Source organism: Camelus bactrianus, chromosome 25, assembly GCF_048773025.1.
Source record: "Camelus bactrianus isolate YW-2024 breed Bactrian camel chromosome 25, ASM4877302v1, whole genome shotgun sequence".
Taxonomy (NCBI): domain Eukaryota; kingdom Metazoa; phylum Chordata; class Mammalia; order Artiodactyla; family Camelidae; genus Camelus; species Camelus bactrianus.
Genome location: NC_133563.1, coordinates 3,795,258 through 3,814,935, shown reverse-complemented (window position 1 = coordinate 3,814,935; position 19,678 = coordinate 3,795,258). Strand labels below are relative to the sequence as shown.

At 36.1% G+C, this 19,678-nt stretch overlaps 1 protein-coding gene across 5 annotated transcripts in view; it reads right to left on the bottom strand.

The window, feature by feature from the left end:
• Window positions 1-19,678, bottom strand: part of TMEM67 (transmembrane protein 67) — a 44,252-nt gene extending 24,574 nt beyond the window's left edge. For 2 of the 5 annotated variants that reach the window (XM_010968395.3, XM_045505445.2), the window contains exons 1-11: window positions 19,412-19,678; window positions 17,735-17,823; window positions 15,982-16,075; window positions 11,400-11,499; window positions 9,572-9,641; window positions 9,405-9,479; window positions 4,023-4,085; window positions 2,390-2,544; window positions 2,168-2,276; window positions 1,229-1,315; window positions 855-920 (exon numbers count right to left, since the gene is read on the bottom strand). In XM_010968395.3, the coding sequence (XP_010966697.1) occupies window positions 855-920; window positions 1,229-1,315; window positions 2,168-2,276; window positions 2,390-2,544; window positions 4,023-4,085; window positions 9,405-9,479; window positions 9,572-9,641; window positions 11,400-11,499; window positions 15,982-16,075; window positions 17,735-17,823; window positions 19,412-19,637 (1,134 nt within the window). In that variant the 5' untranslated portion in view covers window positions 19,638-19,678. Of the gene's footprint in view, window positions 1-854; window positions 921-1,228; window positions 1,316-2,167; window positions 2,277-2,389; window positions 2,545-4,022; window positions 4,086-9,404; window positions 9,480-9,571; window positions 9,642-11,399; window positions 11,500-13,031; window positions 15,957-15,981; window positions 16,076-17,734; window positions 17,824-19,411 lie in introns of those variants that run through there. The other 3 variants (XM_074353255.1, XM_045505447.2, XM_074353256.1) reach the window with 3 other exon arrangements.

Here is a 19,678-nt window from a genome sequence, read left to right as displayed (position 1 = left end):
GTATTTCACATAAGTTATTTCACAGATCAGATGAGATAAAAATGATAAAATGCTGAGCACACGGCAGTGGACATTTAACAAGTGCTGATTCTCCTGGCCCAAGATAGACACACAATAACATTTTTTTAAATAATGTATAAGACAATTCTGATAATAAAAGAAAATTCACATTCATGATAGAAAATTTGGAAAAAAAAAAAAAAAAAAGAAAATGCATGCAATCCCACTAGCCAGAGATACACACTGTTACAAATGTTTATCTTCTTCCAATCTGTTTTCCATGATGGTCTTTTTCATTGTGGTTTTAACAAAACTGGGATCACAGAAAAATTTGTTCTGTGGTGTGTGTACATGCATTTTATCAAGAAGTATTTTTGTAGACTAGCGAATTTCTTTCAAATGTTTAATGACTCATAGTATTCCTTTGTACCATACTATAGTTTTAATATGCCTTAACGAAGGAAGGAAGGTCAGGGAGAGAGGGAGGGAAGTATGGAGGGAGAGAAAAAGAAGCATTTTAATTTGTTACTGGAGGGTAGAGGGAGCAGGTAGTAAAGGCACTTTACTAGTCACTAAAAATAAAGTAATATTTTTACCTTATTCTAAAATGCTCAGAGGTAGACATTATTTTTAAGATCTATATGCCTAGAAGCAAACAGTTGATTATAATATTTAAGACTCTATAGATGACAAGGTACTTTTTTCATGCTGATTAAATTAATAAGAATTCTATCAGTGAAATTATTCATTACTACAAAAGATTTCCAGTTGCAAAAATTCAAAGGTTATTCCAATTATTGCTGATGTGAAAAATGAGGCTAAAATACAGACTGTCTAAAATAGCTCAGACTTACACTCTGTTGATAGGTTGTTCCAAAAGAATACGCAGCATTGAGTCTGGTCTCTGTGTCGGGACAAAGCTACGGCAAAAGAGCACAACCGGTAAGGATCTCACACATGTCTTCTTTGCTCATAGTCAAGCGTTCTCAACACCCAACACGGACACATGCTGTTTATAATACTTCTTTAATGTATCAAGGGTATGAAAAGTTAAGGGAGCATCTTTAAGTCATAACAGTTTTAAGAAATTCTAACTTAAAGCACAAAAAGAAAACAACTCTAGCAAGCGACTGATGCTCTATTCAAGCGATGATCTAGTCTTGGCCTCACCTCTGCCTCAGTCAAAGGTAAGGCAAGCTAGTCATTCTCTAGTTAGAACCATACTCACCTGCAAAACACCTCCTTCTAAAGTTTGCCACTTGAGAAAGTTTCCTCTTACATCATAGGAGGCAGCAACAAACTTCAGTTTTGTGTTCTGATGAAAGGAAAGCAAGAATGAAGCGATCCCACATGCTGAGAGTCTACCAACACTTTAATGTACTCTATAGAATAGTCTATAACAACCTTCAGAGGACAGACCTCCAGAGTGTACAGCTAGTCTACCACAATGTTTTCCTTGTTGACTGACCTTTCTTTTTCTGGAGATCATATACTGAATTCAACTAACTCTACTTGGTAGCAAAATTAATCTAAGTATCTCTCAGATTAAACACACCTAACTAAATGGACTGGATTTTTGCACAAAAGCTATTATTTCAGAATTGAGAGGCAGTGCTAGTGACATAACCTCCTCTCAAACCTGGCTACTGTGTGTGCGTGTGGACGGGGCTGAGCAGGGGAGAGAATAATCTATTCTTTCATTGTAAAATGGCAAAAAGTTGAAGGTCAGAATTTGGACCTGTGAAGTCCTGAGGAAAGGCACAGAATCCCAGCCAGTCTTTGGAAGCCCTTCTTAAAAATGCAGGGACTGCTCTGCATCCGCTGATGGGAACCAGCCCTCCCAGCCCCACAAGTGTACTACTTGCTGCCACAGCCAGAACCCAGAGGTTTCCGCGTACTCAGGTACGACAGCTAACCTCTATGGTGTTCAGTTCCTCAGCAGCTGATTTAATTTGGTAATTAAAAAATTTAAAAACCAGTAATTATGACTAGTAACATTCTTGTTAGCTTTTTAATTAAAAAAAATCTTTTTGATTTACAATGTTGTGCTAACTTCCGGTGTAAGAACAAAGTGATTCAGTTATACATATATATATATATATTCGTGTTACGCTTTAAAATTATAAATCATAATGTAGTTTTCTTTCGGTAATATAGTGACTTGTACCTGGTTTTGCCCTTTAAAACTGAAATTTGTAGGAAGAGGTGTAGTACTGAGTACTTGAGGTGCTAATCCCAGCTGGTCTCCATAGAACAGCCATGGAAGATTCTGTCTCCTATAAACAATTACGATTGTTTAATAATAGTGAACAGTTCTTAGTATGTATTTGTGAAAGTAATTGCACTGAATTAGGTCAAAATGACGGTTCTGTAGTTAGACTATCCTTACCAAAATGAAAAAGAATGAACAGTGCGCAGTCCAGCAGTGTTTTCAAAGATAAACTGAAACAGTCGACACGCATCAAAAGTGGAAGACTCGTAAGAATTCATGTTCATCACACACATATTTCCGAGAGCTTGGCAAGATGTTAGGTTGGCATAAACCTACATGAGAACAATGGCAAAGAAACAGAACGTGGACTTTAATACCCTAAGCAAAAGGTGATAGAAAAATGATGCTTGGTTTTAACTTGACCTATTCTATGAATTCTCTTTGGGGGTATTCCTGTGCTCTAATTTAAATAGAAAAGCACTTTCCACATGTGTATGATTTTAATTGTAAATTTTATGTGAGAATATAAAGACAAACAATTGAAAGAAGACTAAAAACCTACAGCATGACTTTAAAAAAACAATTAAGTGGAATAATTATATTTGAAAAGAATAATAATTTGTTCCTATAGTAGATATTTTATATATATATATAACTCTAATCAATTTTGTTTAAATAATTTGTTTTATGAACAACAAAATAAGATCATTTGTTGAGTTTGCCCCTCAAACTTCTTTCTCAGTTTTCGCTATAAGGAAAAGGCCACTCTGTTTTTACAGTTATTCAAATAAAAAACGTTGCAGTAAACATCTTTCGCTCCCTTCCCGTATCTAAGTCATCAGTACATCCTGTTGGCTCAATCTTCAAAGCATATCCAGAAGCTAAACACATCTCTCATTTCCATGGCACCACCCTTGTCTGCGGGTCCACTTTTTCCCACCTGGATTACTCTAATACTCTCGTGACAATTGGTCCCCCTGCCTCCGTCCTTGCCCAAACAAAATCTGCTCTCCATGTCAGAGTGATCCTTTCAAAACCTGAAGCTCGACCACGTCCTCCTTTGCACAAAATCTGTCCACATCCCTTACTGTAAACTCCAGGTCCTTATCATGGTCATTCCCCTCATCCCTGGACTCACCTTGCACCTGCCCTGCTCACTCTGCTCTAGCCACTCCGGCCTCCCTCTGGTTTCCTAAGCACGAGCACGCCAGAGAACCCCTGCTTCGGGACCTCTGAACTTGCTGGGGTCTCTGCTTAGAATACTCTTTCCCCAAATATTTACATGGCTCACTTCCACTTCTGAAGGTCTTTGCTCAGATGTCAGCCTCTCAGAATGGCCTGTCTTGACCGCCCTCTATAAACCTGCACTGCCTTCCGCTCTCCATGCTCTTTATTCTGATTTGTCTTCAGAGCACTTAGCACCACCTGACGTTTACTTAGAATATAATTCCATGAGAGACTTTTCTCTGTCTTTTCCTGAAAAAGGTGACTTGATTTGAGAACAGGGCCTGGCACATCGTAGATCATCAATAAACACTTACTAAATGTCAGTATGAATCAGTTTTCCCTGACACTCAGTCTCAGCTGAGTAAGTCTGGACACGTTCAATCTGTGTAAAATGAAATGTGAAATGAATAACGTTTTCTTTAGTATTCTCTTTTAGTCCACTAGAAAGGGTTTGATTTTCTTACAGCATAAGACCAAGGAGATATCTCTACATAGAAAAGTTTTATTAACTGGGGGAAAAAATTGTAGGACAATTCTTCAAAATGAAATGAAATAAAATTATTTTCTCAAAATTCAAACATACCCAACAAGCAGCTGCTGATGACTGCAAATACTTTGCAAACCATTCTGAGGTTAAAGACACGCCCTGGAAACAAAAAGATGAATTTTAGTTTTAAGCTCAAATAGATAGAAATTCTTAAACTTTACACTGTTAAGAAGACACTAATATGCATCTTGTTGAATGGGAAGAAACATTACTCTGTTATCAGAAAAATAGATTCTAAAGGGAATATAAGAATTAATTCTAACCAATGTCAGTAATTACAAATAGGACTACATTACAAAGTCACACCACTCAGGCAAAAGATATAAGGAAATAAAGTATATCTGTAATACAAAAAACTATTTGTTCATTTCACTCAAAAAAAAAAACAAAAATCAAAGTGGCAAAAAAAAAAAAAAAGAAAAACTAGATCCTGACTTAGTACTGGTTAACATTCGCTTATTTAGGGTTATTATACTTTATTAAATTGGCAAGTAATAAAAAAGGAATATTTGTGAATTATTTTTAAGCAACAGGAGACTGTGGATACGCAGAATAATTAACATTTAAAATCCTCCAAATGGTGATTCTCAAAAAATGATGGGTGTCAGAATCAACTGTGGAACTTCCTAAATACAGAAAATGTCTGGCTTCATTCCAAACCAAATGAATCAGAATCTCCAGGATGAGACCAAGGCATACGTGTGCTTTAAAAGCTGCAGACACAAGCCTCTGGCTAAGAACCACTGCTGTAAGGCTTATCTGCATATCTTGCTAAAAAAATGAGGCATTGTGGAGCACCATTCGGAGTGAAATTCTCTGGATACAGACAAAGGAAATAAATCCAAATTTATATGAAATGTGGCACCACAGCTGCCAAGAAAATCCAAAATAAAATTATGAACCACTATTTTCATCTCCTGCACGAGCAAAAATGTTCATTTTGTAAGAAATATACATATGCATAGACAGTTGAATAACACACCAAAAAACTAATAAAAATGGAAAGCAATGACACCAGTGTGGTAAATAAAAGCAAAATGAAGCCACAGACAATGCCAGTGACGGTGTTAAAGTTGCACGATCCTTTATAAAACAGTATCCACACACTTTAACCCAGGAATTTGAAAATGCTTAGGAAATCTGTCTTAAGGCAATTATCTCCCCAAAAGGAAAAACACACCTGTGGTTGACAGCAGTACTATCATTTTGGGGGGGGGAAGGTAATTAGATTCATTTATTTATTTTTAGAGGAGGTACTGGGGATTGAACCCAGGACCTTGTGCATGCTAAGCATGCGCTGTACCACTTGAGCTATACCCTCCCTGCCTTGATAGCAATACTATTAATAACAGAAAATCTAAATATTCAATGGATGTACAATTATATAAATTTCAGTGAATAAACTAGTGTATTATGTGACAATTTAAAAGTTATAATTTACATAGTCTCAAAGTAAAATCTCAGCCTAACTTATTAGTCATGGTACCTTTACAATGGAGAGAAGTGGCAGACAGCACCATGACCAGGCAATCATATTTAGTATCACCAATAACTGGAAATCCTGACATTATGTGCTCCTTGTTATTGCAATGGGCTGTACACAACACCTATATCATATTCTTGCAAAAAGATGTTTCACTGAGTCTAGCCATGAGAAACAATGAGAAAAATCCAGATTGTGGGCCACTACAAGGAAGCTGGACTCGACTCTGCAAAAGTCAATGCCATAAAAGCCAAAAAAGCAAAAACAGAAAAACCACAAAAGCAAAACAGAGCAAGGGCCTCTGTTCTAAACTAAAGGAGACTAAAAGATTAGTTGCAATGTGTGAGTAGTCAGGAGTGAAATGTATGTTTACAACTTACTTTCAAGTGGCTCAGAAAAAAAAAAATTAGTGTGCATGTGCGTGTATGTATGCGTTTACATATGCAGACCAAAATACGGCAAATGTGGCCAAACATTAATGACTGCTTAACCTAGTAAAATACAGACACACAGTCATTGTCTTACTTTTCCAACTTTTCTGCAACTTTGAAAATTTTCCAAATTAAAGTTGGGAAAAATAAAAAAGATGTGAGATCATAATCTTTAGGGAATGGGAAGACACTGACCCATATATCTAGAAATTCTTTATTGATTGTCAGGTATATTCCTAGACAAGAACTGGATGCTTTTCTTATAAAACCACACAAAACTAATTACATTTTCAATTGTGCATCACCCAAGAAAATATGATCTGTGATTTTCTAAGTACACTTTTTAGTTAGGAATAGTGTATGTTATCGGGTCAATTCAAGTATTTTAGTCTAGTTGGCAATTACAGTCTCAACATAAACTAATGAATACGCATTCTGGTTTATTAATCTTAATCTCTTGTGAGTTTAAATACTTTGAACTGGTCCCTTAGATCCTGACTGACCTACAAATGCCCTGATAAAACTGAGTTCTTATATCTTCCAAGCTGAGGACTGGGCCAAGATACACCATCTTAACTACATCTTGTTGACATGTTTCATACCCTGGCTACACACAAGCAGTCTGAACACCAGTTATAAAATGACTTAAAAGTCAGGGATTCCAAACTTTACCTCAGGAAAGCATCAGTGTTAAGACTGGAATGTTTAAATGAAATACATTAACTGAATCAGATTAACTTTAACCTTTCCCTGCCTACCTTCCCCTCCCTGCAGAGAAGCCTGCAATGGATCTATTCCATAGCAGTATGGAGGGAGGGAGGATGTGGAGGTGGTGTGGAAGACAGCTGCGTTACACTGAGCAGGTGAGTAAGTTGAGGACAAGATCCAGATTTCTCCCTATTAGAGAAGAAACTGTCGAGAAAGGAAGGACTAAAACGAACTGAGGTATTGCTTTGGAATTGAAAGTATCAGTATCAACTCACTGATTTTAATACACATAAAAATAAATACAGAAATAGTTATAGATGTATGTATGTGTGCATATATTTTCTAGCTATGTCTGCTAAGCATGATAACCTTGGTTTCTAAATATTATCCTCAAGAGCTTCTTAGAGAAATGGCTGATTCCAGGGCTGGGGCAGAAAAAGGACAAGATGAGCCTGGAAATCTTGTTTTGTCTGAAAGTAAGGAAATGCTCAAAGAATGATTGAGATATGTCAAAAAGACATAGCAACCAACTTGAAGGGGCTTCTAATGGCCAAATCTAGGACACTTTGAGCATCAAAACAAATAATACACATACTGGATTATAAAAATTGAATAAAATAGGAACCCACAAATCCATACTGTCCTTAATGAACAAATAAACATACAAATGAGAAGGGAAAATTCTTATTACAGTAGAATGTTAATAATGTGGCAGGAATGATGGAAACCTTTGGCAACCATCACAGTAGTGGCTGATAAAGGCAAGTATCATCAGTGGAGACTAAAGCTATTTAGTCAAGATTTAGTGAAGAAGAAAAAGTGTAATACTGGAAATCCTCTGCAGAAATACTAGCCAAAGGGAAAATGGTAGCTTTAAAGCAGACATGGTGAGTTCATGGCAGGTCACCAAGGTTAACATCACCACTGGTGAACAGTGGACATCCTGTGCCCTGGCGTGACGCAATGCACTGAGAACACAACATCTCTCTTTGGGTTTCCTGACAAGCATGTCCTGATTGTGAAGGAAGACTGGATAGGCCAAGATTAGGGGTCACCCTCTGGATTGTAAGGCCTGTAATCTTCAAAACTGCCAAGTCCAAGAAAGGCAGGAGAAGACTGAGGACCTGTTCCAGACTGGAGGACACTGAAAGCAACACGACCTCTAAATGACTGGTAATCTGAGACTAAGTATGACAAAGAGACATCACTGGAATTTTTAGCAAAAAAACTTATTTTGAAAAGGAAAAAATGAAAATTACTTCAAAAAGACACTTGCACCCCAATGTTCATAGCAGCACTAGACACGGAAACAGCCTGAATGTCCATCAACAGGTGACTGGACTAAGAGGTGGTATATTTATACAATGGAATACTATTCAGCCATAAAAATGACAACATAACGCCATTTGCAGCAACATGGATGTTCCTGGAGAATGTCATTCTAAGTGAAGTAAGCCAGAAAGAGAAAGAAAAATACCATATGAGATCGCTCATATGTGGAATCTAAAAAAAAAACAAAAAACAAAAAAAAGAACATAAATACAAAACAGAAACAGACTCATAGACATAGAATACAAACTTGTGGTTGCCAAGGGGGTGGGGAAGGGATAGACTGGGAGTTCAAAATCTGTAGATACTGACAGGCATATGCAGAAGAGATAAACAAGATTATACTGTCTAGAACAGGGAAATATATACAAGACCTTGTGGTAGCTCACAGCAAAAAAAAAATGTGACAATGAATATATGTATGTTCATGTATAACTGAAAAATTGTGCTCTACACTGAAATTTGACACAACATTGTAAAATGACTACAACTCAATAAAACAATGTTTAAAAAGATGAAAATCAAAGGCCTGCAAATTTGACAATGGTATACAGAAGTTCACTATAATCTAAGACTGGAGAAGAATCCCCAGAAGACATGCATATTATTACAAATGAGCCAATTTCTGGATGATCTTAAGCTCCCTATGTATACCCCTATTTTTAGCATTTATTTTATTGTTTCACAAATATTTATTACTTGCCTGTCACCCCGCAAGACTAGAGGAGAGGAATTTTTGCTTTATTCACTAGGATCCCTTATCATGGTTACTTTTATAGCCCTCCTAGTCATCCTATTAATTCAATGAAGGTTGTAGCAACCAGTCCTAGCCTGTGCACCCAAGCTCTGCTCATTAACTAACTCCTAGTTAGTCATCGACCTCCCATCCTGTTGGGTTGGTGACCTCTTCAGTTCCAATTCATCCACTTCCCATTTTACATCCCAAACCTTGTCATCACCAGCTTCTGTGGCAAAAGCTCTATGTCATCATGTTCTCACCTATAAATAAGGAACTTGGATACAAATAATCCTGAAATCTCGGTGACTACCACATATACGCACTGCGATGGCGGTGTCATCATGCCCAATTTAGAGACAGTTAAGACTGAAGTTTAGAAGGTCCAAACATATAAAAGTAATGACTGGTAAATTCAGGCTTCAACTTTAGAATCTCTGGTGCACTTATCTATACTATACTGCATTCTTTATAGGATCTATAAAGGACCTTTCCAGTTTAAACATTCTGAAATTCACAGAAAAAGAAACAAGCTAAGGTAAAAAAGAGAGTAACTGTACTTATAAATTATAATGCTGAGTTGTTAGTCTAATGTTTCTTATTGACTGATAATTTCTGTTTTAAAGCGATTTACATATAAATGTTTCTCATTTTAGCCCCAAATTAATTACTGAAGGAAGAAATGTGGAAAGATCCTTAACAATGGAACAAAAAAACTGAACCATACTCACAAGCTCTCCGTAGCGTGCAGCTGAAGTCATACGTGGAGGAAAATTCCCTGTGCTGCTGAAACATAATCCCCCTGTCTTCATAAACAAATAAGGACAAAAAAAGTTTATGGAAGAATATAAGGAATTTAATTAAAAGATATATACATTATCAATTTGATTAGTCTTACTAAAATGTTAGGTTCAGAACATGTACAGGACCTGCTGGTATTAATGAATGTTGGTTCACATCGGACACACCTGTCAACACAACAAAAATAATTTTTAAAATGTTAATGAATTATACAAACCCTAATTTAATTGAGAACTGCTTCTTAAACACTGGATTAGAATAGATTCAGTCAGCTAAGCAAGTACTTGTAATAAAGTGTTATATTAAAAATATTAACACTAATTTGAATAGTTTTATACTACTCTTTGTATTACAAGGCAAGGTATAAATAGATAAAATTAACCAAAAACAGGAGAATATCCTTTTGAAATCCCATGTAATATAAAACAAATAATATTGAATAGCAAAGATGGTTAAGTCACTCAATTAACAAGGAAGCCCAACAAACTCATATAAATAAAACTCAATCTTTTTTTGTAAGTAGTTATATCGAATATACCTTCCTTATTTTTCTACCATAAAGCAAAAAGGTAATATATGCTCATCAAACCTACAACCAAAACTTTTTTTTTTTGAGTGAAGGTAGATTTATTCAGAGAGATACATTGAAAGACAAGAGGAAGGCCACCAGGTGTGGGGGCTGGGTGCTCAGATTAAAAGTAGGTTCACACTCCATAGACAGAGCGCGGGCCATCTTCGAAGAGGGAGAGAGGGGCGGCCGCCTCGCCATGTTGCTGGTTTTTATGGGCTTGGTGGCTTCATATGCTAATAAGTAGAAGGACCAGTGTAAGGGGAAGTGGCTGGGATTCCCAGAAAGTTGGCCATTTCCCACTCTTTGACCTTTCGTGGCTAGCCTTGGGACTGCTATGGTGCCCAACCAACACTTTTAAAGTCTTTCCATCATCTCTGCTTATTTTAGGAAAACCCTTTATATTTTTCATTAATGAATGATATAGGAGGGAGGGAGGGCACTGGACCAGTGGGGACTCTGATGCGTCTATATGGCTACTCATTACTTGCAAGACAGAACAGGTAGGAGGAGGAGCTGGGGCATGGGACACAACTCAACCTAGGTGTGGGGAGGCCCGGGAGGGGAGCAACAGGGGATCAGCCCCGCACTCTGCATTCGGATGCCACAACCTAGGTCAGCCTGAGAGAAATGATGATCTAACACTAAGGATCCCGAGAAGCTGTTCAAGGATTTTCTACCTTAAACTTGGGAACTGGAAAGGAAACTGTGTTTAGAGGGAAGTCAGCATGTAGGCCTCTAAAAAAATTGAGGAAGCTGGAATAGGGATAATTGAGTTAGAGAGAGAGGGTGTGTGGGGGGGTGCAGGTATGCACGCATAAAGGGGGAACAGGGAATGACAGAGAATAGGGCTATAAAGCAGGGACACTGGGTTACAATTATCATTACATTTATTAATATATTTATATGTAATATAATACATAAAGATAGTGCCCGGTAGACAATAAGCATGCTGCAAATAAACGTTACTATTATATATCATAGATTATGTACAAATTACATAACACCATACAAAAATAGCTACCTTTTACTGAGCACTAACTCTGTAGAACTCTACATATTTATTTCTGAGCTGTAAAAACAGCCTATGAAGTGGGTGGTGTACCCCCATGCTAAAGAAAAGGAGACTGACTTACTGAGCTTTTGAAGGTCCAACAACTAAAAAGAGACTGAAACAAGATTTAAACCCTAATCTGTCTCATTCTCTGGGCCTCAGCTTCTTCACTGGTTAATATCTGCCTTCCTTGGGTCATTTGTGAGAAGCAAGTAACATGATAGGGAAATACTTTGAAAAGGCACAGATTCAACATAAATATAAGACGATATTAATGAAGTCAGCACCCAGCACACTGCTTACCTGTTTCCTAAAGCATTTGCTACCATAAAAGAGTTTTCACTTCCATCACAGAGTTTACAAGTTGCTTGAGACAACAAGGTTCCATTAACATCTCTTTCCACTAAATAATTTAGAAACAATTAAGATGTAACTCATAGTCAACATATAAGCTTCTATACACTTAGTAAAATCCACTTATAATTATTATTGTAATAATTCTCAAAACACCTTATTTGCAAAAAAGGCATGTCAAGCACTTCTATAATAAAAGTACTGAAAAGTAATACTTAGTCCCAAACAAAAAATACAGAAGAAACTAATTTCCAAATCATCATCATCATCATCCTCATGATAAATTATTATATTTTCCTCAAAAATTTTCTTATCTCTTACCTGTATGTTCCTGTTATGCTGGGTATGGGGAACAAGTATTTTCATAGACTGCTGGTAAGTTTCTGGGCTTTTGGTGATAACTATTAAAATTGTAAATTCACATATTCTACAATACCACAATTTCATTTCCAGAAACCTAACCTACAGAAACACTTGTTACCTGTGTATAAGAATATTTATCAAAGTAATATTTGTTAGAAAACAATCTGAATATTTAAAATAACAAAATGCTACGAAATATTATGGAGTGGATTAAAAAGAACGAGGTAGGTCTGTCTAATGGATCACACTATTAACTAAAAAAAGTACATTGTAGAATAGTATTTTTGGTATGAAACATTTACCACTTGCATTTCCTGGGGCATATCTGTATGTCAAAAACAGGTTAAAAAAAAGATGCTAGAAGCTCAGACACAGACATCAAAATGGCAGCAATTACTTTGGGGCTGAGGGAGTAACAGAGAATCAGCACTGGGGAAAAATGGCTCAAGACCATTAGTCTCAATCATAACATTATTCAAAGTATTTTATCCACGTGATCTAAGCTTTTCCAAGGTGATAAAAATAATTTTAACAAAAGTAAAATTGAACAACTTGTTCTTCCTACAGCCTATAGCCCTATGAATTGTTATTTTTAATGATATGTACTTTCTGGGTTAATAATTTTTAAAAACTTATCTACCTGACTACCTGCGCATTTCCTTCTTATATCAGAAATGGGGGAGTGGTATAGCTCAGGTGGTAGAGCAATGCTTAGCATGCAGGAGGTCCTGGGTTCAATCCCCAGTATCTCTACTTAGAAAAGAAGAGAAATAGGAAGAGTTGGGAGGAGCTGTGCAAGAAGTAAAATGTACCCTCCTCTGTCCACTCTCCCATCCTTCCCAATCCTTACTGCAAACCCACAGAAAAAATTAACAGCAAAAGTTCAGGGTGGTGCTAAGGAACTCATACCATGAAGGATTTTAAATATGTAACAGTAGCCTCTAAAACAGTGAAATACTATTTTCACAGCTGCCACCCAACCTGAAGGGATCACAAGTGCCAGAGTCACTGTTTGGGCCCCCTAGCATCTAGCCTTCACTCTCAGCAACTTTAGCACCAGGGATTTCAGACTGTCAAAAGTAATCTCAGTAACTCAGCCCACACTCAGCTCTCCACAGCATTTAAATCTATGTATCATCATTGCTTTCACCCCACTTAGAAATCCCAGAGACAGTTCTGACTTTTCTCTTTTCCTCATTCCCATGTTCCTTCACTCACCTAGGTCTATCATCAACCTTTTAATGCTTCTACCATCTACTCCTTTGTGTACGATTTACCCTAATTTTGGTTCAGGTCCTCATATCCTCATGCGTACAGCACTGCAATAGCCTCATCACCGTTCTACTTCTGGTCTTCTGTAGCTTAAATGTAAACTTTAGGAAGGCAGGGACTTTGTCCCTGTTCACTGTGTTCACTGCCTTACTCTTCATGCCCCTGGACAATGCCCAGCACACAGGAGTTTAATAAATATTTGCTGAATGAACAAATGCAACAGATGGCTGCCAGATTAATCTTAATCACGCCCCTGTTCAAAACTTTCAAGAAATGCCTATGCCCACGGAACATCCTATCATATCAGTCAAGGCTTTCCACAGCCTGGACCAACGCACCTTTAAACTCAACAAACTGTTATTCTCATAATCCCTTCACACTCAAATCTGGATGTTTACACTTGTAATGATACCTTTGCGCACACTGTTCCTTCTGCCTGGACTGTTTTCTTTCTCGCTACCTTCTGAAATCCCATTACTCCTTCACGGTCCACCTGTTTCACTGCTCCCCACGGCAGCTTTCCCAAACAGCCCTGGTAGAAGTGGGTTCTTCCTCCTAGAGCATTGACTGCCCATAGTGATCATTTGATGATTTAATATATGTGCCCCTTGTGAAAATATTTTATTGCTATCTTGCTCTGCAAACTACTGTTCCATATGCATCTCCTACCTTCTAATTAGATTTTAAATAAATTGATGGCAGGGATTTTCATCCCTCTAAAAAATTATTTTTGAATAGGTAATGCATAAATATAAATATAAAAACAAAAGGCACAGAAGAATTTAAAGTGAAAATTAAGTCTCTTTTCTACCCCTTTCCTTCAGACACCCAGTTTTCCACCTTGGAGGCAACACTGTTACCAGTTTCTTTTGAATTCTTCCAGAAATAGGCTATGCATATACAAGCATATATGCACATATAATCTTTTTTAGAAACCATACATGGTAGCATACCAAATACACAAAACAGTGCTGATCAAATAGCAGGTAATCAATAAAAATTTGCTGATTAAAAAAAAAATCAACATTTCTATACTTTGCTATTTTACTTATTATATGTTGGATTTCCTTCCACAGCAATACTTATACAACTGTATTATTTTTCTATAGCTAAACCCTATACCATTGTATGGATATATCAGAGTTTATGTGACCAATACTCTCTTGACAGATTTTACACTGTTTATAAGCTTTTGTCTCAGGAATGTTACAATAAAAAACTATGCATACACTTCTTCAGACATATTTACCTGTACTGGGGCAAGAAATTCCTACATGGGGGCTGCTGGACAATGATCTACATTTTCAAAATGCTGTCAAGTTGCTCTCCAGAGAGGTTGTACTAATTTATACTCCTCCAATAATATGTGAACAACTGTCTCCCTGTATCCTTATAAATACACTGTCCAAGTTCAAAAAGGTTGGTAATATAATCTGGTAGGTTAAAAACAAAATTTATGTCTAAATTAAAATTTTAGTATTATTCTTACTGGGAAGGTTGAATATTTTTTTAATATTTAAATATTTTTTCTCTGTGAACTATGTTCATGATTTTTGGCCATTTAAAAAAGTTATTCATCTTGCTCTTATTTATTTGTGGAAGCTTTACATATTTTGTAGAATTTAGCTCTCTGTTGCATGCATTATAAACTTTTCTCGAGTTTGTAGTGTTTTTTCTGGTACTATTTTTATGTAGTCAAATTTACCAATTTTTCTTCTATAGCTTGTGTTTTTTCTCATACTTAGAAAGGCCTATTCCACACCAAGACTATTAAATTTTTTTTCCTAATTTTTAATTTACATTCATAGATTCATACTTAATATTTAAATATTTGACTGACCTGAAACAACTTATTTTTTAAGGAATAAGGTAAAAACCCAACTTAGTATTTTCCCAGTTTCCCCAACACCAATTTATTAATCAGTCTTTTCTCCCCTAATATGAAATGCCACTTTTAGCACATACCACATCACTACTTGAATTGAATCTACTTTAATTGTTTTAAGTTCCATCCATCAGCCTGTGTTACCCACTTGCCAGCCATACATGTTATTACAGTAGCTATAAAATGTGCATAGTATCTGATGGGGAAGTTTCCTCTTTCTTTTTTCAGAATTTTCTTGGCCTTTCACATACTGTTTCAGATAAACTTTAGAATTAAAGAATTAGTTTGGATAGTCCCTAAAACACAAACAAAATCCTAGTTGAGTTTATTAGAGTTCCTTTAAATGTAGAGATATTATTGGGAGAGCTGACATCTTAGTATAATATTTAAATTTTCTCATCCAAGAACAACGTATGTATTTCATTTATTAAAGCCTATCTTTGTGTCTCTCAGCAGCATTCTAAGGTTTCTTCAATTAATTTACATTGTTCATTTTTTCTAAAGTTTATGCCTAGGATTTTTTTCTTTCTTTTTTGTTGCTATGCAGATGAGATCTTTTCTTTCTTCACATTTGCTAAAAGATTGTTCTTTCGATAGAGGGTGGCTACTAACTGATTCTTACTTTCTCCTATTTAATTACTATACAACCTATTTCTTTCACTTACCTAAGTGAGCTTTATCCAGGTACTAACGTTAGTAAGAATGCTTAAAAATTTTCCCTATTAAGCATCATTTTGGCTTTTGAGTTGAAACACATATTTTATCATGTTACGTTAAGGAAGTATCTATCTAATTCTACAGTATTAACAATTTTTTATTTTTAGATCAGGTAGGGCTTTTTATTCTCTTCCCAATTCCTGCTGCTGTATTAAACATCACTGAATTTTGGACAACAGTAATACAAAAAAATTCTATTAAGAAATCACCAAGCTATTTCAATTAATGTCTTTATCAAAAACAAACACAAATGAAGATTCATCACTATTATTTTGCAAAGAATCTACTTCTTACCTAAAATATGGCCAGTGGGACAGTGGCATTTTCCTTCTGCAGTTAAACCAGCAGGGCAAGAAATACAGTTCCAGCCATCTTCAGTAACACCTTTCTTAAAAAAAAAAAAGAAAAAAAAAGAAAAAAATTATTTTCCCTTTCTTAATTAACTTTCTTCTTCTTAACTGGTCATGTAGTTCAAAAAGCCACAACAGTATATAACTTGCAGTCAATATTCAAATAAATTATATACATATCAACTGCATAAAAATTTCCTGGATCGCCAATTTGTGCTTATATTAAAAAATGAACCTATACATTATTACTATGTATTGACTATTATTAATTTTTGGCAATAGTTCTTTCTTCTTCATGATTTCCAGTTCAAATGAGTTCTTTCATAATTAATACTGTCATTCAGTTTTTCCATTTACAAACATAAAACAATAAAATTCAACAGGATTTAATCAACAGATAGCCAACTAACAGTTTAGTCTTACCTGTCCTAAAATAATTATTCTAATTTTTAAAAATTCAAATATATTAGCTTTTAAAAATTAAGTTATGATTCAGAATGGGTGAATTTTATGGTTCAAAAATACTTCAAGTTGTTTAAATTATAAGGATATTTCCTTCCATCCATTAATAGTTTGTACTAGTAAAGGTTTCTGATAAAATATGGTATCATCCAAAATTGGGCTTGTAATATTATATGGTTTAGGAAAAACCTGGGGTAAAAATACAGTAATTTTCTTACAAACATGGATGTAATGAAAATTAACAGAGAACAATGGTAATAACAAAGTAATACCACAGATTATTGCAAATTTTAGCTGAAAAGACTGGCTATACGAGAAATGCTCCTATATTTATCAGTACATTTATACATATAGGACTATTTAAAAATTATGATAGCTTAGTAATATCACTGAAAAATAAATCTGCTTTGGTACCATTTCCTATCAGCAGCTTTTAATCACTGATAATTCAGGTAGGATCAATGTTTCTAAAAATATGAAGTATCAAAATGATCATCAAACGTTTAAGTACCAGCCATCAACTAGGATAACTGTTAAAAGACTATTAAATTCCCAAATTCAACTGTTTTTTTAATACAGATAATGAGAAGAAACATTACGATAAAAGTCAGAACTGTCACACTAAGACTCTTAATTATCCAAAATGACTGAAAGATGTATTTCTGTTAATTAAGAATTGTCACATGTAGTTAATATTAATTTACTAATTTTTCAAAAATTATGATATAATGAAATTAACAAAACAGCAACAGATATTATTTAACCTATCTAGTGATGAATTAGCATTTCATGAACTTACTTACACCTTAGATATCATTATGAACATGAATTATATAAAACTGTTGACACAATAAGCCTAAGATGCTGAGCTCAATCTGCACCACAGGAGACACATATTCCAAACTTCGCTATGTATGTATCACTCATCTATTTTCCTTTATAACTCAGTTACTCTATGAGGAAAAATAAAGACACACAAATTTTCACAGCTTTGTGATGTTTTTGGATTCCAGATTTTAAAATTTTAAAATTTAAAAAGCAATACCTTTCTGTTTTTTCCAAGTTTACGAAATTTCACTGATCTTCCAAAATTTACTCTAGTAAAAACAAAGTTAACTTAACAATTTTAAAGTCTGTGGGAAAATTATTAGAGTACAGCATTATATTGTAGTTTAAAAAATAAAGACATTTATTATTTTCTACAGTAATTTTTTTTTTAAATAAACACTCCATACCATGTTTTCTGGGCACTTTTTACAAATGATATTAGGTCCTCCATTATTAGAGATCATCTGAAATCCTGGTAGACACACACATGAAGTTCCTAGAAAGAAAAGAGCCAATTTTGACCTTGGAAAACAAAAGCAAAACTCAGAGATACGAAAACTTTAATAATTCTTAAGATATTGAGAAGCAGTAGCCCAGAGCAAGACAGTGGTGCCAGTCCTGCCTAGGTTCTAACCTTGATTTGCTACTTAAGTCCTGGGACCCTGAGCAAGGCACTGAATTGCTCTGTGCCTTGGCTTCTAATTCTGTAAAATGGGGGCAACAGTATCTACCTCTTGGAGTTAACTGAGTATTAAATTAGTTATTATATGTAAAGGTCTTAGAATGTGTCTTGTGCACAGTGGATATTGTCTGTTACCATTTTAAGTGTGAGAATAAATAAACTATTAACTTATAACTATTAAACTAATAATCAAACTGTTGATTAACTGCTATGGGAAATTTTACATTTCTGTTTCACCTAACCATATGCATATATTCAACGAATTCATATTTACCTTTCAAAGCAAAACCCTATTAGGAAAGTTAACCTTGATTAAAAAAAAAAACTGTTTTCCTCTGGAAAGACAGCAAACATTACAAGACAATCACTAGCCAACTTGCTGAATAGGTAAGGACAGCATTCTCTAAGAAGGCATTAAGTGGACAGAGCACCCATAGGAATCCATGTAGTAGGATATCAGGGTTCATAACTATAAAACTAACACCTTACACTTCAGAGTCTGTGAGATGCTTTCTCATTCATATTTCCTCACCTGAGAAGCCTGACCTGCCCTATACGATGATTTAAATAAGGATACATCAGATTTGAAGATGGAAGAAATTTAAAACAATGGGTGACCAAATCGAGATTAAGAAATCCGAGACTTCAAAATATGGGAAGTATCTTATTCTGAGCAGTTTCAGTGAGGAGAACTAGGACCAAGTGATGAACGTTTCAAGAAAAAAAGTTAATTTTAATTTAAAGGGATTTTAAGGGCAATTAGTAATATTCAACAATAAAAGGGCTGAGTCCTAAGGAAATCTATATTACGGACATACAATATAGTGGGAATACACAGGTGGAGACTGAGGGCAAAGAGACAGCAGTTCTTCTAGTCTCCAATTTAGGCGACAAATAAGACATTACGACCTCATCTCGGCTTCCGTTTCCTCACCTGTAAAACGAGAAGACTAGACCTGATTATGGTTAAGGTCCCTTCCAGCTCTAAATTTCTGGGATTTGAAAAGCAAGATAACAAGTTTACAAGCGTTAACCTGCATTCCCTCCCCAAGCCGTCCTGTCACCTGCTCCTCTGCACCTCAGATCATTTCTCTATTTTTCCTTACTTCGGTAGTCAGCTTTCCAGGTACCTCCCTAAAGAGCCCCCAGATGAAGACCGGGGGGCTGGAGCCGAGAAACTGATTATGGCGACGGCCTACGGGGTAGCAGACTCAGGTTTTCCCTAACCTCATGTGTTGTGTGCAAGCTGAGTTCTCCAAGAAAACCCCACTCTCAGGCGTGGGCGGTTAACCGTTCAGAAGCATTCTTTCCGCAAAAGAAAAGGTGTTTCAGCGATGCCGGGGTCTGGCAGCCTCAAAGCCAGAATATTACTTTGGTCAGGGCCCAACCCGAACCGTCTCACCTCGGGCATCCTGCCTCTGGTTGGCCCCACACGGGACACAGGAGAGCGCGGAGATATCGAAGTACTCGTTGTGGCCACACGTCTCCGGCTGCCGGAAGGGGAAGAAGAAGACCTGAGCCTGTGAAACTCGAGAGAGGACCAACAGGAGGAATACAGTCGCAGTCGCGATGGAGAAAGCGAACCAAGCCGCCATTGCTACCCACGCCCCGCGGCAGCCAGTCACCATGGTGCAGACGCCAGCGGGCACGCAGTCTCCAGCGCCCCATC